The 27901-nt window shown below is 46.1% G+C and overlaps 3 protein-coding genes across 6 annotated transcripts; all 3 read right to left on the minus strand.

The window, feature by feature from the left end:
- Positions 1-834: 834 nt before the first annotated feature.
- On the minus strand, positions 835-18198 carry chd8 (chromodomain helicase DNA binding protein 8). 4 transcript variants are annotated; one of them, XM_068600519.1, is made up of 40 exons: positions 18110-18198; positions 16183-16970; positions 15988-16101; positions 15539-15832; positions 14102-14215; positions 13478-13968; positions 13207-13318; positions 12763-12969; positions 12563-12631; positions 12408-12463; positions 12202-12319; positions 12015-12098; positions 11729-11866; positions 11515-11636; positions 11101-11344; positions 10841-11017; positions 10514-10657; positions 10289-10387; positions 10026-10185; positions 9516-9726; positions 9204-9399; positions 8852-9022; positions 8448-8741; positions 8061-8281; positions 7774-7976; positions 6999-7155; positions 6810-6899; positions 6610-6713; positions 6252-6375; positions 5920-5995; positions 5539-5810; positions 4954-5186; positions 4050-4703; positions 3856-3962; positions 3507-3728; positions 3205-3300; positions 2707-2820; positions 2485-2586; positions 2284-2388; positions 835-1966 (listed from the first exon to the last, which is right to left on the minus strand). In XM_068600519.1, exons 2-40 carry the CDS (start codon positions 16864-16866, stop codon positions 1604-1606), a joined length of 7542 nt encoding a protein of 2513 aa, XP_068456620.1. In that variant the 5' UTR covers positions 16867-16970; positions 18110-18198; the 3' UTR covers positions 835-1603. The 4 variants fall into 4 exon arrangements, with proteins under 4 accessions (XP_068456620.1, XP_068456612.1, XP_068456594.1 ...); XM_068600511.1 differs by having other exon boundaries at positions 12763-12966; positions 15988-16970; XM_068600493.1 differs by having other exon boundaries at positions 15988-16970.
- Positions 18199-19673: 1475 nt separating this feature from the next.
- On the minus strand, positions 19674-22557 carry cbln12 (cerebellin 12). Its single transcript, XM_068570907.1, has 4 exons — positions 22388-22557; positions 20959-21636; positions 20523-20642; positions 19674-20435 (listed from the first exon to the last, which is right to left on the minus strand). Exons 2-4 carry the CDS (start codon positions 21238-21240, stop codon positions 20238-20240), a joined length of 600 nt encoding a protein of 199 aa, XP_068427008.1. The 5' UTR covers positions 21241-21636; positions 22388-22557; the 3' UTR covers positions 19674-20237.
- A 1154-nt stretch (positions 22558-23711) lies between these two features.
- Positions 23712-27815, minus strand: trim110 (tripartite motif containing 110). The gene is made up of 6 exons (XM_068570906.1): positions 26639-27815; positions 26446-26541; positions 26019-26252; positions 24940-24962; positions 24628-24773; positions 23712-24375 (listed from the first exon to the last, which is right to left on the minus strand). The coding sequence occupies exons 1-6, from the start codon at positions 27125-27127 to the stop codon at positions 24086-24088; spliced, it is 1278 nt and encodes a 425-aa protein (XP_068427007.1). The 5' UTR covers positions 27128-27815; the 3' UTR covers positions 23712-24085.
- Positions 27816-27901: the final 86 nt, after the last annotated feature.

Below are 27901 nucleotides of genomic sequence, written 5' to 3' on the forward strand. Positions count from 1 at the left end.
GGCATTCATTTATTGACTGTTGTATAATTCTGTATTCATTTTCTAAAGTACAATAAATGACTTCAGTGAAATTTTATTTTAATGCAAAATGCATATTTCTCCCTGCTCACCACCTGAATACACCAAACCACTTTACTCTTACTTTCATGCAAGGGGAAATAAAGCAGTCCCTCAAGGTTAGAAACAAGTATTTTAAATCTTTTTTTTAGGATTTTATTGTCAATGTACATTCTGCTTTGTCTTTGTTTTAACTCACAAGAGCTTAGCAGTTACAAAAGCCTTAAGAGCACCAATGAAAAGTTTGATTCTTTTCACTGTTGGAGACTTGATTGGTACATGTCCTTTTAATGCTGGTTATAAATATAGGAAAGTGGGAACCTTACCTGACAGACTTGGCCGCAATCAATGGGTTAGATTAATTGAATGGCAGACTTGTATTATTTTTAAACCAATATTATCATTTGCAATTGTACGTAGAGAATTTAGCATATTTAATATCAGAGAGACTACCACAACTGAGTCGGCCTCCTTCATCGTCAAGGCTCAGCAAGTTGTATAATTCCACCTCTAACAAAATTAATTCTAAATATTCTAATTCTAAAATAATTTGAATGATTATTATCCAGTAAGTTATGCACTGGTCTCAAAAAATTGAAATTACTGCCATTACCAATTTGTAGTTCATAACAGGAAAAATCTAAGCTCCTATGCATTATCAAATGCTATAGAGCAGTAATAATTCATAAATGAATATAACCAAACTAGTGTACAAAACGATAAACCTCCTTATTGCTTCTGCTTGGCGAAAGTCACAATAATACAAACACACCTGCGTTCACTGAAGATTGCTGTTATTCATTTCACAGATACACTCAGATCATAAAACAAGAATAGGAACTCATTGCTGTCATCTTTGCACCTCAGTACATAATTGATCAGCTCTACATTGGACAATACACCCATCCTCCTAGCACTGCTTCAGTAACTAATACGCCATTTTCCCCTCTCCCTCCCTCTTAACCCCCAACCCCTCCCATAGAGTGAAAACAATAACAGTACATCCACACACTGGTTCCCCTTTTAGTTCACAGACTCATCTGGACACAGAAGACATGACCAAACGAGATGCGCGTGGGGGGGAGCTTGTGGGATCTGGATCCGGGCTCTGCTCAGTACACATGTCCAGTTTCATGTAGCGCTAGAGGACCAGCATTGAGGTTATTTGATAAGAAAAAGGGTATCTGTACAGCAGGGGTCCCCTTTTGGTCATGGCTGGGAATGTCATGGGAAAGAATAGGTTCGTAGGGAAGAGGAGGGAGAAGACGAGTCGCGAAGTAAGAAAGAAAGCTCAGCTTTTTGCCATTTTGTCAGAGAAGAGGAAAGAAAAATGAAACACTTGTGATGATGAAAAAGATAACAGATGGGTGCAAACCTGCTCCTTTAAAAAAAAACCTATATAAAATAAATGAATAAAAGTAGCCACAAAAAAAAAAACGTTCATCCATAATTCAATACATAAATGGGGCTAAAAGTAAATGAGGAATTACATGATTCATTGTTGAGAAGGAGACTAAGTCAGATGTGTTCGGCAAGAGGGGTTCAGTCAATCCTCTGAGCTTGATGAGGAGTCAGAGTCCTTCTGTGCTATGATGACATCGTCCAATAGCGCCTCCTGATCCGAGCTGTCATAGTCACCTTGGGAAAGGCTGTCGCCGCCCTCCATTTTCACGTCAAAGTCCGGACCGGTGAGGAAGTGATGGGAGGTCTCTAGGTCCTCCTCGTCCATCATGTAGGCTCCGTCCGACACCAGAGTCTCCTCCTCCACTCCTTCAAGGTTGGGGTCTTCGGGGATGGGCTCTGGAACTTGGTGATGGTGGTGGTGATGGTGGTGGCGGCGCCGGCTTTTCTTCGGGATCTCAGAGTGCTCGGTCAGCAGCCGGTGGAAGAAGGTCGCGGGGAGGAAGCCCTGTGAAAAGAAAACATTTTTCAAAACACTGGAAAACAAACAGAAGAGGGCGGGAATGCGTTTCCACACAGTCTTTCTTTCTTTGATGCTGCGGTGACCACAGTTCCACAGTCTTAATGAGCCACATTTACCATTCAGGGAGAAAACATATTTCTGTATCTAAATTAGATTAGTTTGGAAAATTGCCTTCCAGCCAACCACCGTAAATTTAAGCTATAATTTACTCTGAAAGTCAGATCGTAGTTAAAGTTTGTCTGCGTGGAAACGGTGAAAACAGCACAAAGTCTTGTAATAACATAACATTTCCAAGTACGTACAGATTTCCGAACTGTTTCGGACCAGTCAGGTGCTACTGCATTATCAGGATTCTCCTCCAGATATTCCTTCAGGTCTTGCAGCATCGGACAAAAGGCATTTCCGACCTACCGAGGAGAAACATTTGGATGTTTGTCTGTTGCCAAGAGATCACACACAGCCAACAGATCCAAGTATATGAGGGCGATCGCTGCATGTCTCACCTTCTTTCCTGTCCTCATGTTAATGACTTTGACCTTCTCGCTGCCTGTCAGGGCTTTATCTGCCCTCCTCCTCCTCTTCCTCTTGCTCCTGTTCACAAGAAGCTGCGGAAACCAGACAAATTATGTAACAAAGCAGAAATATAGTGTGGATATTTTGTTTCCTTATCACCGGGAGACCAGGGCCTTATAATAAACCAGGCAAAATGAATTAAGGGTAATTACCTCCAGCATGTCTCCCTCCACCTCATAATCTGGGTTCTCCTTTAACCAAGTGGGAGGGTCCCTGCGCCGAGGAGTACGCTCCAGTGGATCAATCAGTCCATCTGGGTCTGATAACTAGAAGAGAGAAAAAAAAGTTACAATATAGAGCAGTTTTGTTTTTTTCATCCAACTGTTCCTCTACTAGAGCACATGTAAAGGGTAAAATGGACTACACTTGTATGGCACTTGTTCCGGCCACTCAAAGCACTTCAGAGCTACACGTCATCATCACACACTGATGGGAGGGGCTACCATGCAAGCTTCCACTTGCCCATTAGGATTCTAATTAACTATTTACACCGCCGTCACAGCCTACAGGAAAATTTGGAGGGGGAGGGGTTAAGTGTCTTGTCTAAGGACACACTGACATGGACTAGCGGTCCACCCACAGATCCTGATCAATGGACGACCCCTGCATTACCACGGAGTCACAGTCGGCTGGAGATGCGACACACATACCTCCTGGTCCTTGCGTCTCTTGCGGCCACTGCTCTCTCCTCCCGACCCATTGGGCATCAAGGCCTGCTTCGAGAAGGTCAGCTTCAGCCCCTCCTCCTGACAGTGTGACAAGAGAGACCTCTAATTTAGACCTTGATCTACACATAACAGCTGGACCTTGTAGTCGTCCGTTTTTTTTAACTTTAAAACACACACAGTCCTCATACGCTGAAATTATTTTTATTTGCAAAGAAAAGCACTATATATTTTTTTTTATGTATATGCCTTAGATAACATTGTTTTACCCTGCACTGTTGACTTACCTTAAGGAGCTTGACAGTAAACTCTCCATCTTCTCCATCCTCCCCGGGGCCACCAGGCGCGCCGCTTGGTTTACGGACCACCCTCGTGTAGGCCATCTCGTCTCCTGCCAGCTCCAAGCTCGGGTTGAGCTGAGTCTCGGGCATGTAGCGCCGCCCTGAGGGCCACTGACCCGTCAGCATCAGCGTGCACAAACTGTCGAGACGGTTGATTAACACGCGGTCCTGAGAAACAAAAAAGAGGAGCCCCACGTATCAGTCAAAATAAACATCTGGTTTCTTCCTTCATGAGAAATGCTATGACATTGTAATAAAATTGAGACAATATTTGTTTAAACCGTGCATTAATTACCTTGGGCCAATCCACTCTGAGAGGATCAGGAGGAAGAATGCCATCCTGAGATGGAGTCATGGAGAGTAAGCTATTTTCTTCATCCACGTCACACAGCTTCATGCCCGCTATGAAGAAAAAGGGAACATAATTACATTGGTTGAGTGTATTCTTGAAGCATTCCACTTGTTTTCCCTCTTTAACTACCAACTTACCTCTTTCCACTTCTTCCTCACTCTCTCCGCTGTCGTCACTGCTGCCTGATCGCCCGGATGACGACGAGCCGGAGTCGGAGTCAGAGTCAGAGTCGGACCCTCCCTCTGCCTTCCTCTCTCCCGTTTTCCCGCTCCTTCCCCTGCTCCGCTTCAGGCCCCAGCCCTGCCCTCGTGCTTTGCCGTCGTGGTGACTCAGGGGCGTGCTTTGCATGTCGGCACCGATTTCACCACCAAGCAACCGGGCGTCCTCCATAGACAACTCTTCCTTTACTCCAGGCACCTCCTCATCCTCAGTCTTCGGCTGGATGAGGAGCATAATGGGCGGTGCTTCCGGTGGAGGCGGCGGGGCCTGCTGGTTCAGGAGGAACTCTTCCCGAGCCTGACAGAAGGTGAACTGTGGGTCTGGGTAGATGGAGAGCTCAGTGCGGCTGACACCATGCAGTGAGGCGCCCAGCATCAGCTGACGATCGTGTTCCGGAATATTCCACCAACCGGGCAGCTCGGAGCTGGTCGGTGCTTGACGCAGACGCTCCTCCAGGGACGGGTGGGGCAGCGCTTTCTCACGGAGGCGACGCAGGAGGCTAATGCGGTAAAGGGTTCGGGAAGCACGCTCCTCAGTGATGGGGCCGACAGTCTGGGAAAGCTCTGCTGAATCTGAGCAGGATGAGACAAGAGATATTTACTGGCATGTGACTGACATTAGCACGTTCTGCTTTTATCTGCCAAACAAAGTAAAACTCTACGTTAACATATTAAGAGTATAAAAAAAAAAAATTATCAAAGAGGACATGTTCATGTCTAATTTCAGCCAGGGAGCAGACACGGTGTTAGTAATCAGCAAACACTTTTAACTTCTCTTATAGTAGCTAAGCCGAGCTTTTAGCAGCATGCGTCGGGTAATTACCTTCACCGCGGCCTGGTCGCAAGTGGCAAACTCTCCGACACATGGCAACGAAAGAGCGGAAGTATCGACTGAGGCTCTCATCTGTTTTTTTATCTAGACGAGCAAAAGTCCGGAAGCGGTTCCAGTCGAACTCAGCATCTCCTGCATCTGGAAGACCTTGATCCTTTGTGATCTTTTCCACACCAAAAGTCGAAACCACACGGTAGAAGTCGCATTCCTCCCTCCGTGTCCACCTGGGAGTGAGACGGAAAGAATGAGAAGGAATCTTTACTGAGTATCTATCAAAGAAAAAAACACTGGAACAACCCTAAAAATTATGTTTAAAAAGTCTTACATGTGCACGCTAAGCTATAGACATGACATAAAACAATACAGGTTTAAAAATGTATGAGGTTTGGCGAGGAAGGCATTGCATCTATAGCAGTTTTCTACACCTCAATAATACCATAATGAGTAACACTAAACGTAAACTTAACTTTTGTAACCATCAGTACTGCACACTTTTACAAATGCAGTCCGTGCAAAAATGGTAAACATGAAAACGTAGAACCATAATTTTCCATAGAAGAGAAAAGATTAACGTACCTCTGCTGGCGCTCCTGTCGTGCGATCTCCTTCAGCTTGCTGGCCTGTTCGCACCGCCTGCGCCTGCGGTCGCCCTTCGCCTCTGCTTCGAGCTTCAGCTGCTCCTGCCTGTAGCTGCGTTGGTAAGCTGTGATCAGTCGCCGCAACCGCGCCGTGAGCGATGAGCTTGAGGGCCAGTCGCACGCACCGCTGTGGCTGGAAAAGCTTTCCATTATCACTGGCCCCACCTTGTCTTCCACGGAAATCTCATCGTCGACATTCATGGAATCAGGCTGGAGGACGAGGTCAAATAGGGAGTCATTAAATTGCTCAACCCTATCGTTCGGGTTGTACAGACTTGTACAGACAGAACGGCTTCAATGGGACGGCTCAGATTCGTACCTCATCAAAAAGATCTTTGGCGTGTCTTGATGCAGGCTTGAACTCCGGGTCCTCCGAGTACTTATCATAATCAGGACTACACATTACAAACAATTAAGCATTGTTAAGCCGGGAAAGAGCGAGACACATGTCCAGTAAAAAGGTACACCACCATACAAAACATTTCATATAGTTCATTCTAAGAGATTGAACATTTTAATTCAAGTCCCAGTGAAAGCCAAACGGACAAATGGAAAAATGTCTGCAGTGATACAATATCCAGTTAACTTGTACGGCTGCCATGAATCTTTCGACAAATAAGTTTTAATTGGCAACCAGCCAAGATAACTCACTCATCTCCCATCTCGGCATCACCCGTGTGCTGCTCGGCATCAATGGCCTTGTCATCAGGCCGACCAGCCCTCTCCAGGAAGCAGAGGCAGGGATCAGCACGCATCGTGGTGTACATCTCATAACCTGTTAATAGAGTCGAGGCACATTGTTGAACTAAAAGCAAGACTGAAACTCTTGCTCCAACCTCCTAAGTAGTGTGTATTCATTTTCAGGACGACCTCTGACAGAGATTTATTGTTTGCGATCCGCGATCACATTGCTAGATGCCACCAAATTCTGCGCAGTCTCTTAAAGCTGCAAAAAAATCCTGATTCTATTGTCGTTAACATTTTGAGCGTATATATAGAGAAAACCTACCATGTTTATATACGCCAGCAAGCAATGAGCGGTCTGCTTCAGTATCCCACCATCTTGCAGGAACTTCCTGCTGCTCCATCTCAGGCATCCAGATTGCAACCTCCCTGAGAAGAAGAAAATGTAATGAATGCATGGCGTACTTGGTTTGGGTGCATGTGTGTCTACATTTGGCTGAATACACAAAGGGCCGCATCAGATACCTGCTGACAGCCCCTTTCAGCACAGCTTCTGCATGTTCTCCGATCACCTCCTGTTTCAGATAGTAGAGCATGCGCACCCTCAGCAACACCCTGCGGTAAGAGAGGAGAGAGGTTTAGCGTTTGAACGCGGACGACAATATCTTCATGCATTTGTGCGTGCAAAGACACAGCCGATTGTGCTTCACTGACTTGTTGCACTGGTGTTTGAGGTGTTTTCGGTAGCTCTCGTCCAGAAGCAGAGTGTCAGGGTTGTACTTGCGTATCCACTCCACCTTCTGGACGTCAAACGTGCTCTGGGCTTTTACTCTCTTGCCCTTTCTGCCTCTTGGGACCGGGATAGACAGGCCTAAGCAGAGATAAACGTTATACACAATTGGTTTCAACTGACAACAAGAAAAGGTCACCAGCAATGACTATATAAGAAAGATTATGGAGTAAATAGGTGCTTTTCTACTAAATAAACTAGGGCTGCAACAACGAATGGCTAAAAATCGATTATTAAAAAAGTTGGCAACGAATTTCATCATCAATTTGTTGTGTCGTGTGATTATTACGCCACTCAATAAGTTGCAGAGATGTTTGAGTATTGAACAAAAAAGTTGAGTTGAGCGCAGAGCGAAGCACAGAAGGTCCTGGAGGTTCTGGTGCAGCCCGTTGTATCCTGTGTGAGTGTGTGTGTGTCTGTCTGTGAGTGTGTGTGTCAGTGAGTGTAGAGAACAAGTTCTGACGTTCAAGCAAATCCTGTTAAGTTTTCTGATTTGTATTTCTTTGTTTTATAAGATCTTTATTGTTAAGATTTTTTACACTGTGAATTTGCAGAGTCAGTGCTGTTTTTGTAATGAAAGGTTGCAAATTAATGCTTTAAAAAATGTATCTGACTAATCGGAGAAAATAACCAACCGATTAATCGATTATTAAAATAATCGTTAGCTGCAGCCCTAAAATAAATGTATGTATCTCCTACCAGAGTGGTTAAGTAGTGTTTGTGGTTCGCGGCCGTTCTCTGGCGGTGTGATGAGCTCCCAGATGAAACTCTTGATGTTCTCATCTCCACGATAGTGGAGCAGACAAAAGACCAGGATGACTCGGCAGATCGTCTCCACGTCCCGCTCACTCAGGCGACGCTTACATCTGGCATGGGATAAGATGTCCTTCCAGCGACCCCAACTGGAGAAGTAACCGGTATTGGAGTGAGAACAGGGGCCAAAACATTGTGAGCATGGTTTGAGAAATTAAGCAGCTCCTACGTACCCATAGACGAGCAGGTGTTTCTCCACCCGGAAACAGTCAGTGCGGCCATAACCACTTCCACTGTGGCGGTCGGTGCGCCGCGAGGAACGCGACTGTCTGGAATTGGCCGGTGGATACTCATCGTCGCTTTCAGCATCAGACAGGTCTCCACCTTCACCTCGTAAAGTGGAGTACTGGCGGGTCTGCTTGCGTACTCTGGGAGTGTCGATCACAAGGGTGTTCTGTGGAGAACAAAGTCATTTTTAGTCAATTGCATATTACTCTGAGCATCTAATGTGTAAGCCTTTATAGAAGAATGGAACTACATAAAACATTAGTGATATGTACAGTGTTTTACATGCTGTGGCAGTAGCACTTGAACGATCTTCACAAAAACCCTGCACTTACCTTTCGGTTCATGGTTTCCATGTCTATGTCGGCCTTCTTGGCCCATTTTTGCCAGAATTCAGGGTCATCAAGGGCAATGTCATTGCGGTTCTCAGAGGCTACGAAGCTGGCCTTGGAGAACGTGGAGCCCTTGCCCTCGCTCTCGATGGTGATGGTGGTGGCTCTTCGCTGCAGGATCTGGTCGATGTCCTCCTCGCAGAAGCGATTGCCTTCATCGTTTTCGTCCATGATGGCAGCGTAGGCTCCCTTCCTCAGCAGGTCCTCAATCTCCTTCTTGGAGAACTGCTGTACTTGCTTAAGGTGACACAGATGTCATTTACACAAGCAGCCCAAACTGAATTAAGCAAACTCATATATCGAAATAAAAGGTAACTATTATATAAAAGACGAGTAGGTTCTCTTACCCCGTTGACATTGCTTTCTTTGTTGCCACTCATACTCTGCAGGACGGCCCGGTCCAGGCCAAGCTTCAGGCTAGCTTTATCCAGCATCTCCCTCTCGTAGGAGTTCCTAGTGATCAGACGGTACACCTTGACCGCCTTAGACTGACCGATACGATGACACCGTGCCTGAGCCTGATAAAAGAAGGATCAAAAGTGCGTCACATACAGCTGCTGACAAAAAAAGATGAAGGGTTCTAAGTTTTGAACATAAAAAGAAAACATGCACAAACACAAATAAATCTAAAAATACTTTGTTGTTGCAGTCACATTGAACTCTCTTTTTACCAGAAAGAAGAACAGTACAGTATTGTACCTGCAGGTCATTTTGAGGGTTCCAGTCAGAGTCAAATATAACACAGGTGTCAGCAGCAGTGAGGTTAATTCCCAGGCCGCCAGCACGGGTACACAGCAGGAAGACAAAGCGGTCCGATTCAGGCTTGCTGAAGCGGTCGATGGCGGCTTGTCGTAAGTTCCCACGCACTCTGCCATCAATTCGCTCATAAAGGTATCTGTAAAAACAATAAGTCAACATATTCAACATTAACACATCACATAGGTACTCGTAATACTTGAAGAGTTATAGCAATATTCAAACGTTCAAATAAAATACACTTGGCCTTTTTACCTCTTGTTGATGAGGTAGTCCTCCAGAATGTCTAAGCAGCGCACCATCTGGGAGAAGATGAGCACTTTGTGGCCGCCAGCCTTGAGGCGAGGCAGCAACTTGTCCAGTAGCACCAGCTTGCCAGCCGACCGAATCAGGGCCTGCAAATGGAAGTCTGGCGCCATGGGGTCATAGACCTGTCGCAGCTCAGCTAAGATCTTCTCCTCCGCGCCTGAACAAAAGAGGTCCAATTGTATTGCTTGTCGGAGAAACAGTCAACTTTGGATTGAATAAATGTTCCATCTGTAAAAACGCAACAAATAAATATACACTACAATGACTAGCATTTAAGATGTTAATACTACTTGAAATTTCCCTCCAAAAGATTAGAGGTTCATTATGGCACATGTTAGGTCGGTTTATATTTGAAATAGATTCAACCTGAAACCTATCTAACAAACATATATGCAGTCAACAAGATACCCAGGATGTACCAAGAGCTAATATTAAATTAATGTTCTGATGCACTACCATTGATGAGGTAGGGGTGGTTGCAGCACTTGCGTAGCTCCATCATAGTGTTGAGCAGGTTGGGGACATTGTTGTTACTGGTTACCCCTAAACTGAGGAAAGTGAAGTTCCTTTCCAGGATGGCCCGGTAGTACTTCTTCTGGACATCCGTCAACTCAACCTGAGAGTAAACGCAGTCAAGGAATCAAATTGTTAACGTTATTTGTGCTGTTCAGATCTCCTAACACTATAGCTTACATTAAATATGCACCAATTCCACAAACCTCAATGATGGTCTCCTGTTTAGGTGCCAAGTTCTTCTCAACATCCTCTTTGAGCCTTCGAAGCATCATTGGCTTCAAGATGGCCTGCAGCTTTTGAACCTGCAGACCCATGAAAAAGAAGAAAAAAAACATTTGCTCAGTGACCGCTATAAAATGCCAACACAATGTGCAGATGCACAAAAAGAACATTCTATGTGAATAAGAGGGTGAGTGTATATTTCACACCTGTTCCTCTGTTTTGAGGTCTCCAAAGTCTTTGAGGAATTCAGTCTCAGAAGGGAACTGAGCAGGCTCCAGGAAATGAAGCAGGCTGAATAGTTCCTCCACAGTGTTCTGGAGAGGAGTGCCGGTCAACAACACCTTGTGTTCCTGGGAGAAAATACAACAGAACACAATTCTAAGACAAATCGAGAAGGACAGGGGGCGCAGATGCAGGCAGGGAAGAACGTTGAACTAGGCCCAAATATTCAGTCATCAAAGGGGGAATGAAAGCATCCTGTTAGTCTCTGCACATTTTGCTCCAAAATCCTCACCAGGCTGTGATTCACTCACCACATCCAGCATCTTCAAGCTGTCCAACAGCTTGCAGTTGCGATTCTTAAGGCGGTGGGCCTCATCAATGATCACACAGCGCCAGGAGATCTCCCTTAGCTCCGGGCAGTCGGATAACACCATCTCAAATGTTGTGATGAGAGCATCAAACTTGTACGCACCTGGGATCAAGTGCTCCTGTAAACAGAATAGACAATCTTCATTAGACACGCTAAACATCAGTAAAGGTCACCAACAACATTGAGAATCAATAACTCCACCTTGTCGTCCTTGAAGTACATCTCATACTGCTGGATCATCTGTCGGCTCGCCAGGCTGCCGTGGTACACGATGGCGTTCATGTCGGTCCATGTGCTGAACTCCCTCTCCCAGTTGGTGATGGTGGAGAGGGGCGCGATGATCAGGAAGGGGCCTTGGACGCCAGCAGCGTACTCCTCTGACAGCAGCGTGATGGACTGGATGGTCTTCCCCAAACCCATCTCATCTGCCAGGATACAGTTCTGCCTGCGAGACAAGAAACAGAGAGGAATAAGTGAATCCTCGGACAACGAGCATCACTCCACCCGGACTAACCGTGTGACTGCTCCCAATTAAATATAGCTGCTAATCCAGTTTGATGTGGCTTCAAAATACAGCGTACAAAAGGCGACACATGGAGTGTGTGGGATAAATACCTGTTGTACCAGTTGAAGAGGAGCCAGTTGACTCCTTCAAGCTGGTACTCTCGGAGTATGTTGCCATTCTTGTACTCTCTAGTCTCCTCCAACTTCTTCCATGAACTGGCTGGCGGTCGTGGCTAAGGACAGAGGTGGAGAAAAGCATGAGTAGAAGAAAAAAAGGAATTTTAAAAACAAATCGCACCATGCTGACTTCCACTTGACGGCTCACCGTTCTCTTTAGGCAAGGTTGTCGGTTTTGGATTTTGCTAAATTCCTCAACCTTGCCCTCGTCCACGTCCTCCTTCAGCTCCCAGGTGGCGTCCTCATAAGGCAGAGAGGACCACTTCACCAAGTAGTAGATAACAGGCTAGAGGGAAAAGAGTGACAGCAAGCTTTTAACTGCCACAAACATCCTAAGCCAAATCCGAAAAAGAAGCATAAGCTTCACAGCCAAGAGAGCTGAGCTCTTTTGTCCCGCTGTAAAAGTGATTTCTCCATGAGGACTGGTCTCTCACCTCGCCGTTGTCCTTGTCCACACTGTGGGACACGTCCAAGATTCGGTCCACCTCTACATAGTCTGGGTTAAAAGCCTCCTCATCCTAAAACAGAACCACAGGGTCAGACACAGTAGAAATGGTTACAGCTGAAGCGGCTCAACTGCATCCCAAAAACAAGAAGTCTCAGGATCTGCTCCACTCTCACCTCCTGGAAGATATGCCTCATCTGTGCTTGCTTGGTCTTGAACCTCTTGATCTTTTGATGGATCCTCTTATCTTTCTCCAGCTGACTCAAGGTGGCCCACTCGCAGTGCAAGTATGAACTGTGAACAAAAGAGTTTTACTCATGTAAATCAAATAGACGAGGAACAGAAACGGCTACAGTTATTCAATGAGATTAATCAAACTTACTAGTTCTTGTATTTCACAAAGAATTCCTCAACAGTGATGTACTGGCCTTGGGACACCTTGACAACAAATAGAGGTTTTGGGATTTAATCAATCTTAAAATATAATGAAATGAATAAAATAATTGTGTTAGAGTTACATAAATGGATTAAACATACTTCCTTCTTAGTCAACCTTATAGACAGAATTTTGTCGACAATGGCAGCATCTTCCTCACTTGGGTTTTCCTGTAAACAAAATTTAAAGAAAGTCAGACAACTAAACACAAACTGACTCAATTTCAATCAGCGTGTCTCTTCATGACAATCCTTTTAATTCCCCTAAAGAAATGCATTTGTTCTGGTACATTTAAACTCACCACAAAGAACTGCATGCTGGGCTGTCCGTCAGCATCCAGCTCCAGTTCCTGTTTCAGCTGCGCTGCTGTCCCACCACTGATGGAGGCCACAGCCGCCGCAGTTGTAGTAACGTCAACATCTTCCTGCTCGTCCTCATCATCAGTTATCTTGATATCCAGGTCCTCTGTGTACTTCTTCCTCTTCACCACGCGATTGGAGCGCCTCTTCTGGCCAAAAGACAGGCGTAAAATTTAATGTGGTTCACGCCGATGACAACACACCAAAAACAAACATCAACTCAAAAACAGAAGTAAAGGTGTGTTGACTCAAATGTTGTAGTTAACCCTTTTTTAGCTGACTCAATGTAAACAATTACAGTCAATGTTGGCAGTCTGCGCAACATTTGTATCCAATTTCCAAAAAGTGCACTGTTCTCATTTATGTGACCATGGATGCATTCGTACCGTAATTAAGTCGTCATCTAGAGCAGCGGGTGAGGCAGGGCTTAACTCCCCATCAGAGTGGTCTGAAGACGCATTGCGCTTCCTTTTCTTTGCTCCCACTAGAGTAATAGTGCTGGAGGAAAGTGGAGGGAGGACAAACAAAGACAAAAGGTGAACTGGTGTACAGTCATGAGAACTGTTTATGCAAAGCTTCATTTCCCAAACATAGAGAAATACATTGGATTCAAACGATTTCCCCTCACACCATCTCCTCACATGCTGCATCACTTACTTTGTCTTAGTCTTGCTTTTGCTCTTGTTCCCAGACCCGGGTACGACTGTGCCTCCAGACGCTCCGGTTCCTCCTCCTGGCGTCTTCACTTTGCCCTTTTTGTCGGCCCCACCTGTTGTTTTGGGAGTTGCTCCTCCAGCTACGGGGTTTTTCTTCTTGCTTCCCCCGCTAGACTTTTTCTTAGCAGTAGAAACCACAGTCACGGTGCCCCCCAATTCTGGGGAAGTCTGCGTGGCTGGAAGCTCGTCCTGGTTCAGCACTCTGGGCAGGTTCTTTTCGCCACGCGCCTTGGCACGGGCTATTGCTTCGGCCACAATACGGTTTGCTTTCTCCTGCTTGCAGAGGATCTCCACTCGTCTCACAGATGCAGGCTCGCCAGGGGCTTTGGTGATGCGGATGGCCTGGGACGAAGTTGTGGTTGTAGTGGAGGGGCCTGCGGCCGACGTGTTGATGACCTTCACCACAGAGACCGTGCCGCCGACTGAGGTTGTCTGTGTGAAAAAGAATGTGTGAGAGTGAAGAAAACTTTCTGCCACATAGATGTTGTATCCAACCATTTTATAGAATAGTATGCATGTATATAAAAATAAATAAATAAATGTCTATGCACATCTGGAGGTCTACCTGTGGCTGCAGAAGCATTTTAAGTGGCACCGCAACTCTCTGCCCTCCTTGTCCCTGCGTGATCTGTAACACCTGTGGGCTGCCAGTATTGCCAGCTCCTGAGACCAGCTGGTACTGTAAGAATGAAAGAACAGACATGTGAAGTCACAGTCCTCTTTAAAAAATGAACCAAAGGGGTAGATTTCAAAACCTAACAAAAAAGAGCCATTGTTAGATGTAGCACAGTTACAATATATGATCTGAGAATTTGGCTGGATTTGAAAGAACATTTTGTGAAATCTGTCTGGAGTCTTATTTACTGTCAGATAAGAGCCGTATAAATTTCATCTTTGTACTCTAGTAGAGGTATCGGTCTAGGTTGTTTTTCGGCTGAGCCGTTCACAAGTTGTAAAAGAGAGAGTTAGGCTAACCGTTCCTTCCTTGCAAGCAGATTATTATTAAAAAGGTGTCTTTTTGTGCTAAGCGAGGCTAAACATATCTAACATACATCTGATCTGGGATAAAATCACCATCGATCTCTATAATATTGAACCACGTTGGTTTAATGAGGTGGAAAATACAGGCGTGATAGTATAAAACGGCAGTAAACCAAACAGAGGCACACACAAGATCTAAATCTCCACCACAGAAGATATGATCATTTGAAAACTTCATTATGATTAAAGGTTATTATGTGGAAATTATGTAGGAATTGTTTGCAGGGGGTGTGACGTGAGAGCCAACGATCAATTTGACCGTAATGCTCGATACAAAATAAGCCATGTTGCTGATTTTTAACATGAAAACATTTATTCTTCTGCAACAAATAAATCTGCTAAAGTTCCTTCCTTTTTTTAAAATCTCCATTCATTTTTCGAGCACTTGGCCATTCCACTGCATCGGATATTCACTGGCGACAGTGTGCCGATACAACAAATGTCCTAATATGGCGAATGAAAGCAGTGATCTTTAACATTAAACTGCTAATGGATATTACTTAGCAGTGCCAATATTCATCATTTGGACTGACCTGTCCTGGCTGCACAAAAGTAGCCATTGTTCCTTTGGGGTGTACTGTAACAGGACATGCAATATTGAGTGTGACCGTCTAAAACAGGCAGAAACAATAAGACTGGTCGAACCCCGATGTTAGCAAACTAAGACACTGGTCACAAGGAGCCACGTTTGTCACGGAAGCTGGTGTCATTTTGCCGGGCAGCAACATGTTACCGGGGTCAAGATTACAAAAGTACACCATTCAAAATAATTTTGAAGGCATCAATACAAAACTATCCGCTTGCATGAAGACAGCACTCAACTCGATCACTAAGGAGAACGCCAGAGCCCAGAGGGATTCGCCACAGACAAGAGATTTTTTTTCTTTTCTTTTTAAAACATGTGCCGAGTGGAAAACCAACAGGTACCTCCAAACTTTATCACACTTTTTTATCCCCTCACCTTAATTCCTCCTTGTTGGTTGGGCTGCTGCTGCACCTGCAGCTGAATTGTGAGGACTTTGGGCTGCCCTCCTGCCTGGCCTGCCCGAGCCTGGGTCAGGGCTGCTAGCTGACTTCCCTGGAGAACCAGTTTGCCTCCCGGGAGTTGCCCCAGCACCAGTCTAGCTGGGATCTGCTGCTGTCCCCCTTGGGTTGTCTGAATCTGCACCTGTTGCTGGGTTTGACCTGCTGCCAGAGCAGAGCCAGCCTGGGAAGGCTGCTGGAGCACCAGGGTGATCCGCTTTCCTTCGCCACCCTACAATAAGATGGACAGAATGAAACTCATTATGACAAAAAGACTGACCTAAAAATATAGCTGGGATCATTGCTGGATTCAAGTGTCACCTGCTATGGTGCAGCTGTCAGGGTGACACCTTGTGGTCTGCCTGCTGTAGCAGATGTGGCGCTTACCTGCATGGCTGGCTGGAGTTGCACCTGACCTTGGGTCTGGACTTGGACTTGAGCCTGGCCTTGAGCCATCTGTGCCTGGGCAGGAATCTGCAACTGAATGGTCTGGCCTTGTGTCTGGGGCATAGAGGTCAGAAGCATCTGTTTCACTGGCCCGTTGGGAGACTGCAGCAGCCTCTGAACCCCAGCAGCACTCACCTTGACTTGAGTTTGTCCCGGGCTGGCCTGATTCAAGACTGTGCCCCCCTGCATTATGGACATGCCAGGCTTAAGAGCAGTGCCAGACAACACACGGATGACCTTTCCACCCGTCTGGCCTGTGGCTCCCGACACAGTCTGCAGCACCTGGGCTTGACCCTGAGGACCTTTGAGGATGACAATTTTGCCCCCGGCCTGTTGTGTGATGGCAGCTAGCTGCTGTGCAGTGAGCTGATGGGTTATCTGTGTGAGCTGCTGCTGTGTGGTGGCGGTGGTGGTGATTGGGGAGTTGGAAACTGTCAGAGGTGAGCTCAGCAGCACAGTGCTACTGGTGGGTATAGTGGTCTGGACCTGGATTTGAGGTAAAGTATCAACTGGTGCAGTAACCGAGACTAAAGTAGGAGCCGCAGCTATAGAAACAGTCTGAGCGGTCGCCACCGGTACCGGCTGCTGTGTGGACAGCTGAACGAGTGCAGGCTCCGGGATGGTGGGAGTTGCTACAGAAAGACCCAGGTCTGTGTCGACCATGAGCTCAGGCTCGGTTGGTGGGTCCACTTGGCCCAACGCCAGCTTAAGGGCCTCCTCCACGGGGTCCGAGGAGCCCTGAGAGAAGGAGTCGTCTGGTAGGGCATCAAGGTTGAACAGGGGTGTGTCCTCAAAGAGGTCCATGATGGGGTCTGCCATCTTGCCCACTCCACACAGGGAGACGGGCACGGAGATAAGAAGACTCCGAGATGAAAGTTAAATAGTTGTGGGCCACTTCTTCTCAACTTTCAAGTAAACAGCTGCTAAAAGAAGGAGAAACACAGATATCAGTGAAGCACAAAATAAAAACATCTGACTTTAGCATTACTCAAACGCTATGCTGATGATTATATAGCTCCAATCTGTATAAAACAACTGAAATTTAGTCTCATCAATGGTTAATAGGCATGTCTTTGATTGAAAAGCGACAACATAGTACAAGTGTGGCCCTGCATGGCAAGAAGCAATCCTGACAGTTGTTGTTAGTCTTTTTATTTTTAAGCTCAAATTTTGTTTCCATGTTTCTTTGATGCCCATCAACACCATACACGAAAATGTGGTTCCTAATGCACAAAAATAATTCAGTGTTTACTAAATCACAGGGCACTTTTTTATGAACATTACACGTTTATGAATTATAGGAGCTGGGATTGAAACGATCACGTTAACGCCACTGGGAGTCAAGTGCATCACACAACTAGATCATGAAAACACTTGTAAAATAAAACGTGTTTTTTTTTAATGACACATACTACCAAGTAAATGAAATGATTGCCAGTAGATTGTAGGAATATAGAAAAAAATATTGTTTTTGAAAATATCACAACTCATTGCCACCTCGTCCAGAAAACGCGTTCAAAGTGACATTTGAGTTTAGACAAACACTAATACAGCCATCTTTCAAGGTGATATAGTTAGCAATGCTACCTTAGGGATATTTAGTGAATAATAACAGTCTGTAGTGAAGTCAGACGAGGAGGGTACTGATGTTGGAGAGGCAGGATGCTCTCCTCCTATTGCAGTCTTCCTCACTAAAACCGTCGGCTAGCATATTAGCTTGTCCCGCGACTAAGATGTGCCTCTTACACAAGCGTGCGTGCCACCGAAAACATATTCCGGTCAAAGGACGTGGTGTGTTGTATGTTTGGAAACCTTTCCCCACCTTCTCTGTCATCTGCTACCAACCACTCAGTCCACCGGACTCCTTCAATCTCATCAACAAACCGGACCAAACCAAAGCAACGTGCCACAATAACCATTGCTCGTCAACGTTCAGACACGGGTTAGGCCGCAATATTGTTTCGCTTGGTCCGCGTCTAATTTTTGGCAAAAATACATGAAAATAACCATCATATCCACTGCCCCAACTCGCCCAGTAATAATTTCGGGGTGCTAAATTTACCTTTGCATCGACACACATGGCTTTCTCCGTCTCACAACACTGTACGATTACAGGAAACGGCCAGGGAAGAGCAGGAACTAACATTCTTGCCAGAGAAAGCGTAGAATGCGTGCCCCTCGTCTGCTATCGAGAGGTGATTGGTCCGTTTTCTCACGAGCCGGCAGCATGCGGCTAATTCATTGGTTGAAGAAGCAATCCTTCACTTTTACGGCCGCTCCTGGGCGGGATGAGAGCCATAGTTCGGTTGAAAACACAATAAATGCGGCCTAGCTGGAATCATTTGACTAAGTGATCTCCAACGTTGTCGTTTTACGGACATAGATGCTCAGACTAGAAAGCGCTGGCCCTTTAGAGCTGACTGGAGAAAAATAGACGGTGTTATAATCATCTGAATGGGTCAATGTACTGCTTAACCCAAGAGGCCCGTTTGTGAATAACAATGTCAGTATTTTTCTTCAAGGCTTTATTACATTGGCTTTAGCTCAGCAATTATCCTCACTGTGTGATACTGCTTTACCACCTAAAGACAGACACCGAAACACCGTGGGCACATTGTCGGATTTCTCTTAAGTTTTATTACATTTTGAGGTACCAACAACAGCTTTCTAGGCGCCAATGGGATTTTTGTGCTTCAATTATTAATTCAGTTCTGTGTGACTTGGTGTTTGGCGCCCTCTTGTGCCGCCGGTCTGAAATATGAATATTACTCATTTTGGCTGATTTGGAGAATGGCCAAATTATTCAGCTAATAGGATGCACCTGGGTAGAAAAGCCCTCCCTCCCCATCTCGTGAGGGCCTTTAGCATGTACGATGATATTGTATTTTAGCAGTGCACATTTTTACAATTAAAAGAAACAACTCATGTTACCACAAACCAATTGTCATGCAGGCAATCCACAGCTTTTGCATGTGCCCCTGGTCCCGGGCCACCAGAGGAAGTTGACTGTTTTGCACAGTACATAGCCTAAACTGGTCTTCATTTCTATATCATCATTATTGTTCCCTTCTGCTAAATATGTTGAGCTGAGATACTACAAAAAAGAATAGAAAAAGATTCCAAGAGGGCCTAATTATCTGCATCTTTACTGAGAGAGAGAGAGAGAGAGAGAGAGAGAGAGAGAGAGAGAGATGGTCCTGAACAAGGGAAGCGTAAGTGACTAGGTGTGACAGCACACCACGCTTTATCCATGGCCACCCCGTAGAGAAGAGCCTGCTTGGTCGCCAAGGCCTCCATCTGTCTGCGGCCCCGCGAGGAGTATCCGCTATTCACCACACTTACACTCTGCCCCATGCTGGTCTGCTTGGTCCACGCCAACGCTAACTCTGCTGGTGAGAGCTATATTTACAAACAGCTGCCGTGGCACTGGCGGGAGAAGCGGGAGCGAGGGAAGGAGGGAGAGATACAGTTTTTATGGGCAGATTAAACTGTCACGCCCTTAACATATTACACCATCAACTCTTATTTTTTCTGTGTGCTCGTCGAGTAATGATGCAGGAAAAATTGTCTGAGAGTGTTTGTGGGGAAAAAGTATTTGACAATGCACACATAAAAAAAAAACCATACACTGAGCCAACGCTGTCGTTTTATTTCAATATTGCCTCCTCCATAGAAATTTTGGTGTAAATAAACATTTGTTGCAGGGTACAGGCATATAGAGAGGCATCAGTCGTACGACACAGCAGAGTAAAGGGAAAGTTTGGCACGTTAGCAGGGATGTCATGTGGAGCACAGCGATGTCTCAAACACTTTGAAATCAAAAAAGAATCTTAGCACAGAAGCTTACATTTCACACGGCTACTTAGTATTTTGTCACAATTAAAGTATCTGTTATTCACACCCAGCACATATTTATTCACAGAAACAGAGAACAAGTAATCCAAAGGTAAGTCATGTTTACTGAACTTTCTTCTTTTGGGTCTCAAGTAAGAATTATTCTTAGTTCCACAATCTTTATCTCATATTTGCATAAAACATCCTTTCGTGCGATGTATAGAGAGTTACAGACTGAAGGCCTCCTTTTTTACCGCCACTTTAAAAAAAAAGTTTTTTTTACCTTCTCCTAATTCTCACTTCTTCTCTATCCAATTATCCTCCATATAACCCCTCCAACACCTCAACGGCCTTGCTCACAGGGGGAAGACCAAAAACCCGGAGAAGGTGGAATATTTCCAGCCTCCCATCAGGTTGCCTCTCTCCAGTCTGAGGTAGGCCTTGTCCCCTTTCTCCATAATCACCAGGCCGGCGTTAGTGGCAGCTTCTCTGGTCACGTCCTGGTCCCCTGCAAAAGCTGAAATCATGGGCCAGCCGTTCAACATCAAGCTGACCTACGGTAAGAAGATAGCAAAGGAAGTGGTCAGAGAGGGCATGTCGCTCCACATGCGATGACAAGTGTCCGAGTTGAGGTACGGCACCTGAATAGTTTGTCTATTGTAGGCTTTCACAACATGGAAGTTGAAGCTGTACACGCCTCTTCTTGGCGCCAGGAACACGCTGCTCTCTTGGTCAAAGTGAGTGCCCACGTTCACCAAAATCTGATGCAACAGCGAGGGAGAGAGAGAAAAAGGAGGGAGGCATTGGGTCATTCTTTTCATCCATGCAGTTAGAGCTCTGACTTTTTTTGTTACATTTACATGCAGGAAAAATGCAGCCCAGCACGTCTGCACAGGGGGTGTAAAAGTTCATTGTTTACCCCATTAGCGGTTCCCCTTACTCTCAGTGTACTCTGCTTGTACGTACGTCTTTTTGACAGAGATTAATTTGTCCTTTTATGTCATACATTGGCTTTATTTGCTCTGCAGGCCAAGGCACGCTGTTACTGAAAAGACACAAAAGCAGTCAGATGCTCACGTTATCGAAGTAGATGATCATGGTGCGGTTGCTCATGTCAGTGGGCTCGTGGTTGGTCTGGCGGCTGGCGGAGAAGGCCACTCGGCCCGAGCCGGAGCGGACCGACATGCCCAGGGCGTTACCGCCGGGCTCAGATGAAGGAGTGGAGTCGCACACGACCAAGCATTTCCCCTCTAGGATGATGGGCTCTGTGTCATTCTGGCCCCGAGACTCCATCGGCCCCCACAACAGGAGCACACCCAACAGTATGGAGAGGTCAAAGGTGACTGACCCCGGGTGCATGACTGAACCTGGGACGTGCGGTCGAGTATCTGGGATGGATTCTACTGCGGAGAAGCGTCACGTCGGATAAGAAACATGCTACGGTGAAACTAATGGTCTCTCTGGAAATAGTCGTAGTTGCGGCTGGTACCAGCTGAAGTACAACACAACACCCGCAGATGTGTCTCAGAACCAAATAATATTCTGAAAGAAATACTCAAAATTCATCATTGGCCATAGCTGTCAATCATTCCTTTTCTGTCTGTCCCCCTCGTTCTCTTGTTTGCCCCCCACAAATCCCAAACCTCTTGCGCGTCCTACGTGCTGTGTCAGCAGGGCCCAGAATGACAATCACAAAAATAAATATATATCTATATATCCCTTGGTTTTTTCAAGTTGATTTCTTCAGCAAAAAACCTGAGAAGAAGGCAGAAGAGACGGAGCTGTGAAAGGGAAGAAAGGGTTCACAAAGACGGGGTGCAGCAAAGTGAGCAAAGATTCGAGTTCAGAATTTCACTGGTGGAGACGAAGGGAAGGACGGGGCGAGGAAAGATGCTGATGAGAGGCGAGAGGAAAAAAAAACAAAAAACAGATGAGGTAAGATTCTGGAGAGGTGACAGGAAGAGGATGTAGGACCCAGAAGGCAATGAGAAACAAAGAGGGTGTGGGGGAACAACTCCACTGAGTGACCATCTGTCTTTTACACGAACCCCCCTCCCTCCCAACGCTGATCAACACGAATTCCCTCACACAGCACACACACACATCACATGCACGCACACACACTCTTCCTCTCACTTGTGCTTTTGTTTCACACTTACGGCACAAATACAGTGAGCATACATTAAAAACACTGTTTGGTATGATTCTTTTATTTCCTCAGCAGTCTTTCTGTTGGTTAACTCAATAATAAAATGTGAAATTGAGGATTAGAGACATTTATGACCTCAGATGATATTATTATAAGTTAAAACTGTCATTTAAAAAAAATACTAATACAGCTTTGCCCAATCTTTCCTTAGCTTTATTAAACCTACTCATCACACACAAAATACTACCACTGCACAATAATCCCGTTTACCTTACGACATGTGCTCTAAAATAAACTGGACTGGTTTCGCAGTGCAGTGCAATGCTAGTATATTTTAAAGTGAAAATAGAGGATCACCTGTTTCCGTGTGAACAGTCTTGTATTCCATATCCCAGCCGGAGCAGCGATGTGCAGGCAAACATCCCTCTTCACATAATTTTACAGCGCGGCAGTCAGACAGTCAGTGTGATCGTAACCGAGAGAGAGTATGCTCATATCTCTCCGTCCCTCTCTTTCTTTTTCTCTCTGCCCTCACCCCCCTCCCCTTCCTTCTGTTTCTTTCTCACCCGCTATGTTACATCCACCCACTCACCTTTACAGAGAAATAAAGAAAATGAGAGAATAATTGGGTATCTGAGCTGCTTCATAAAGCAAAGATAGAAGTGAATAGCAGCTGTTTTCCTTTTATATTCTTTACTTTAATACCCAATCAAATCAGTGATCCGAGTTTGAAAGTTTCAGATGCTCCTTGTGTTCCTTTTAGTAAAAACATTTCCAACTTTGTTGCTTTATTTTGGCGAGATAGCTTCTTTTTTGAGACATCATGTCTCAGACTGGATTACAGCATAGAGTATCCATTTCTCTACAAGGGCGTTATTTAAGTTTTTTAGTCGGTGAACATCCAAACCAGCCTGATAAAGACACACCTGACGTCTAAAAACATTCACTAAATGAAGCTCAATGAAGTCCAACAGAGGAAGAGCATCAGAGACGCTTCAGCAAAGGACAGCAGGAGTTAGTCTCCAGTTACCAACATGAACATTTACATCCTTCTCTAACTCGATCGTTGCATACTCAGACCAACGGGCATCTGCAGTTTTGTGGAATGAAAAGCAACATCATCAACATACGTAAAAACTTGTCACCACAACCGATTTTTCTCCTCTTTTTTTATTTCTCAAAAGGAGCTTTTTTTCATTTGCTGTCCCGCTAGGATTGAATCATATTCACTCAATGAATTATCTATTCTCAGATATCTCCATACTTACAAGTCAATATCACCCAATTACAGTTTTATAGAAAGTGTGGTTTTGTCACTTTATTTGAGGAAGAAGACAAGCTCAAGCTGAGATCTGAGGGGGAGCAAGACATCACAGTCGCAGGCTGCATGGTTCCAGAAGTGGAGAAATCAATGAACACCACTTTGTCCTGGCATGGCTTTGTCTAAGTCAAACCAGCCTCCTAGGGTCCTCTTCTTCTTCTCTCCTCTTCCTCCTCCTCTTCCTCAGACTTTGACGATACAGATGTGACTGTTGAGCTCCGCTTTGTAGAGTCCGAAGCCCAAGCACAGCGGCTGAGTGAAGGTAGCCGAGAAGGTGTGGAGGTGTGTCAGGTTGTTCGACGGCCCCACCTCGGAGAAGGTGACGGTGCCGGCGCCGAAGTCCACGGCGACCGCCACCCGGTTGCCGGTCATCTGGCACGTGAGGCGGGTCTTCCTGCGGTTGTGCCAGGCCGCCAGCCTCCTGTCATGCTGCTGCGTCAAGCTCCACGACACCTGGAAATTTAACTTAAGCAGTTTAATCAAGAGGACACTTTTTTCCTTTTGAAGCCCGAGCTGATTTGAACATTTTAAAATAATTCAGTATTGCTTCTGAAATGTGAAGATGTGTGGCCTTCCTCTGCTGCCTGGGACAGTAAGCCACTTGATCTTTGAGTTTGGAACACAACAATCAATCTGAATTGCACGCTAGGAGTTCTTTTCAGCTATTTTTGGGAAGCAAATGATTCATTGTAAGTAAATGAATAATGCTAAATCATACTTAAATGTGAGTGCCGTCAAATAAAGCATAGTACCTTGTTGTTCCCAAAGGCGTTGCCCTCTTTCCCCTTCCGCCCAATACTTCTATAGCAGACGCCAATATCCCAGAACCCTTCAGCCTCCAGCTCCCAGTAGTGAGTCCCGGAGATGAAGGTTTGGGCGGCAAGGACCTGCGGCCAGTGGTCGAACCGGTCGGGGTGAGCAGCGCGTGGCAGGCGGGTCTTAACCCGCGTTGCTGAGCGAAGGTCATCAGAGATGCTCAACAGAGGGTGGGCTGAGTTGGTGTCCAGAGTCAAAGGGCTAGTTACTGCGCGAAGGGGAAAAAAATAAGGTCAATTGAATATATATTTATGTTCAGATAACTGGCGGCTGGCTGCGTAGCTTCATACAAACAAAAATGCTTTGTCTGGTTTTAATGTGAATGGATGCCGTTGAAATTGAGTTTATTTTTGTTCTCCTCATCTAACTTTTCCACAGGAGAGAGAAAAAAACTTGAACTCCAAAGGATATCAAAGCGATCCTCTATGTTAAACGAACGGGTCGGGCGAGTGTCACTCACAGAGCTCCCTCTTGAGTTCACTGAGGCAGCGGAGGGTGCCGGTGATGAACTCTCGGTACTTGCTCTCTATGTCCTCCAAGATGTGTTTCCTGTCCAGACTGATGGCGTCGGGCGTGAAGAGAGGACTGTTCAGGTCGGCGAGTAACCTAGAACACACAATGCAGTATGAGCGCACACAGGCGAGGGGCTTCTTGTGCGGTGAGATTATTGCCTTTATTGGGTCAATATGTCCTTCTTTTGTGTCCCACTGTCTTTTCTACAACACACGCACACACACACCTTGAGACTCTTGACTTGTTATTATGGACTTACTTTGTGTCATCTGATTGAAAGGCCTGAGGAAAGAAGAGACAAGGACAACTGAGAAAAACACGACAGAAGAGGACTCAAAGAGAAAAAAGAAAAAGCCATTCAACAAATAACAAACTCCACCCGTGGCCCTGGACATGTTCCATCTTTTTCTCTCCACGATATGTGAGCGGATGCAACATTATCGAGAGTGTTTGTGGTAAACACCTTAAGCTGTTTTACGACAGCATAGTCTGTGAGGTTAAACTAAACTATGTGCCTCTTTTTGAAAAGTACATTGGCCTTTGTGCTCTAACAATAGACAGTTTGAAGGCACTGGGAATCTCTTTTCTCCATCAGCGTCTTCCAGTAGCTAAAGGGCCTGACATTAATATTACATTTCCTGCCGTCACTTTTGGTCATTTCTCGTAAAAAAAAAAAAAAAAAGAACGTCTGTGCTGTTTTGTCTGGTTTCTTCTCACTGGGTTTGGCGCAGTTGGAAAATGGTGGCATCACATAGCACACCGGTCACGATTTAGTCACATTTGAGTCAGGATATGACGACAGTTTGCCATTGTCATTCAAATGAAACCAAACCCACCCAGGCAGGATGGAACAGATAAGCTTTTCCTCCTTCACATGTGATGCCTCAGAGAACTTCTGGTGTTGACAGCAATGTGAAGAAGACCTTGTGCATACAAAGACAATCTGAATATAGTTTTTCGCAGGTGCAATGTTGACGTTGTTCAGGTGCTGCGTGTTAGCATGCCAATATTTGTTAATGAGCACAAAACACAAAGTACAGCTGAGGCTGATGGGAAAAACAACGTGACGATCCACCCAACAGGTATTACCACATTTCAACCTCAAGTTAGATCGGCAGCCAGTTAGTAGAACCCATCATCAGATTACCACAAATGGCCGTCATTCAGTAGTTATTGAGGTATTCCAGTCGGGATCAAAGTAAGAGGGGGCCGACCGACAGACCGGCTGAAAGAGAACCGATCCAGCGGAGTTGAAATCTTCTGCTTAGCACGACAGAAACTAAATTCGTTCATTTCCACCACTGAAAGCACCGCATCATGCGCGGAAGAGCGCCTTACCCAGATGAGCAGGAAGGGGTCCGTCTCGGCCAGCAGCGAGGCCAGGTGGTTCTGGATGCTCAGCGCCTGGCTCATCTCGCTTCTCACCTTGGAGCAGTCTTCGTGCACACGCTCTATCACCTGATGCCTCTCCCTCCTGGTGATCTCCCTCAGAGCGACCATCAGCCTCATCACCTGCACCTGCAGGTCCAAGCCCAGCCGCTCCACCTGGGTGTCATCCTTCTTGATGGAGTCCTGAAACCAGTCACGAGAGGTTGGTGGTTGAGACATAATCACAGCATCTGATCCATTGGAAACTCAGTAGAATGAGACCAGTCTGGGGGTTTGGGGATTCCTTGATAACTTGAGCAGTACGAAGTGCAGACTACACCTCCTGAGGGACTCATGACGTTGCATTTTCCCTGCAGTTTAAATGTGTTTGACTCACGGCCATGGTTGAATCCATACTCTCATGCTCCTGGAGGATTCGCTTTCCGTCTTTCAGCTTCTCCTCGGCTTTGCTGAGCAGGGTCTGGAGTATGACCTGTGCAATCACATACACACAAACACACGTGAGCAGACACGCACTCGTGGCACAAACAAACAAACGTCAAAAACACACATCTGGCCTCGCAGCTGACCTTCAGATCCTTCTCCACCTGCCTCAGCGCCTTCACTTTGTGCTCAGCGTGGCCTCCGTCCAGCAGACAGTCGCCGCACACGTACACCTTGTCGTCGGCGCAGTAGTAGCGCAGTATCTCTGTGTGTGTCGGACACCTTCGCTGGGAGAGGTCCCCCAGCGGGTCCACCAACAGGTGGGTGCTAAACGCCGGCCTCTCCAGGTGGGGCCGGAGGTGCGCGGCACACAGTGACACTTCACACCTCAGGCAGGTCTTGACAGCCGACGGTGGTTGTGCTTCATCCACAGCGGGAGGGCAGCAGTCACACGGCACGTCAACGTGCTCCTCCTGGCACTGGGGGCAGGTAAAGCGACTTTTGCCCTCGCTTCGGCTTTCGCAGGCCTCGCGGATGCAGGCGGGGCAGAAGCTGTGTCCGCAGGGCAGCGGGTGGACTTGGCTGAAGAAGTCTCGGCACACCGAGCAGGTCAGCTCTTCCTCCAGGGACGCCATGGTGAGCGAGCGAAGGGTCTCTGATGCGTGTGGGAGAGTCACACAAGGCTTCGAAAGGAACAGTGGTTAAGAGAATTTGGATCGCAGGAAGCGAGTTTACATGTGGAGGAAATGTAGCCATGCAGGCGTCATGTTGCGGCCTTGTGCAAAGCTAAAGGAGAGACAGCATCCCCGCAAGTTACATGATGCTGTAAATCAGCTGGCATTGAGCTGGTGGAGTCTTTGCTCCACTCCAATTGTGCACTCAGACCAGTAATCCTGTCGACTGGACTTTTGCTTACCTTGATCTATGAATAGAATACTTAACAACAACTATTGCTGGGGAAATGTGCGGCGGTTGGACAAAGATAACACCTCCACAACCTGAGGGGAGGAACTAGGTGAACTGTGAGTAGAAAAACATGCCCTGCTGGTCATCTCAGTAAGGGTAAAGGGTTGCAACGCTGAACCTAGATTAACTTAAGTCAGACTCAAGCACAGGGGATCAGCAGATCATCCTCGACAGCTTGCTGGTCTGATTTACACTCATGTGCTCCGCTTTTACACGTTTAACCGCCAACTCGCGTGCGCTCACATCAACAGACTTGAACTAGTAAAGGTCTGGAACAGAGGTGGCATTTCTTACCTGCTGGCGCCGGGGTGTTTGCAGCCGGTGGCCATTGGCGAGCGTGTGTGTTGTGTGTGTGACATGTGTGTTGACTTTGGAGGCTAATCCCAACAGATTCACCTCCCCCCTTGGTGGCACTGGACTCAGCGATGTCACATGACCCTAAG

This window comes from Clinocottus analis, unplaced genomic scaffold (genome assembly GCF_023055335.1).
Source record: "Clinocottus analis isolate CAN_PGR_092001 unplaced genomic scaffold, fCliAna1.0.p SCAF_11, whole genome shotgun sequence".
In the NCBI taxonomy this organism is placed as follows: Eukaryota; Metazoa; Chordata; class Actinopteri; order Perciformes; family Cottidae; genus Clinocottus; species Clinocottus analis.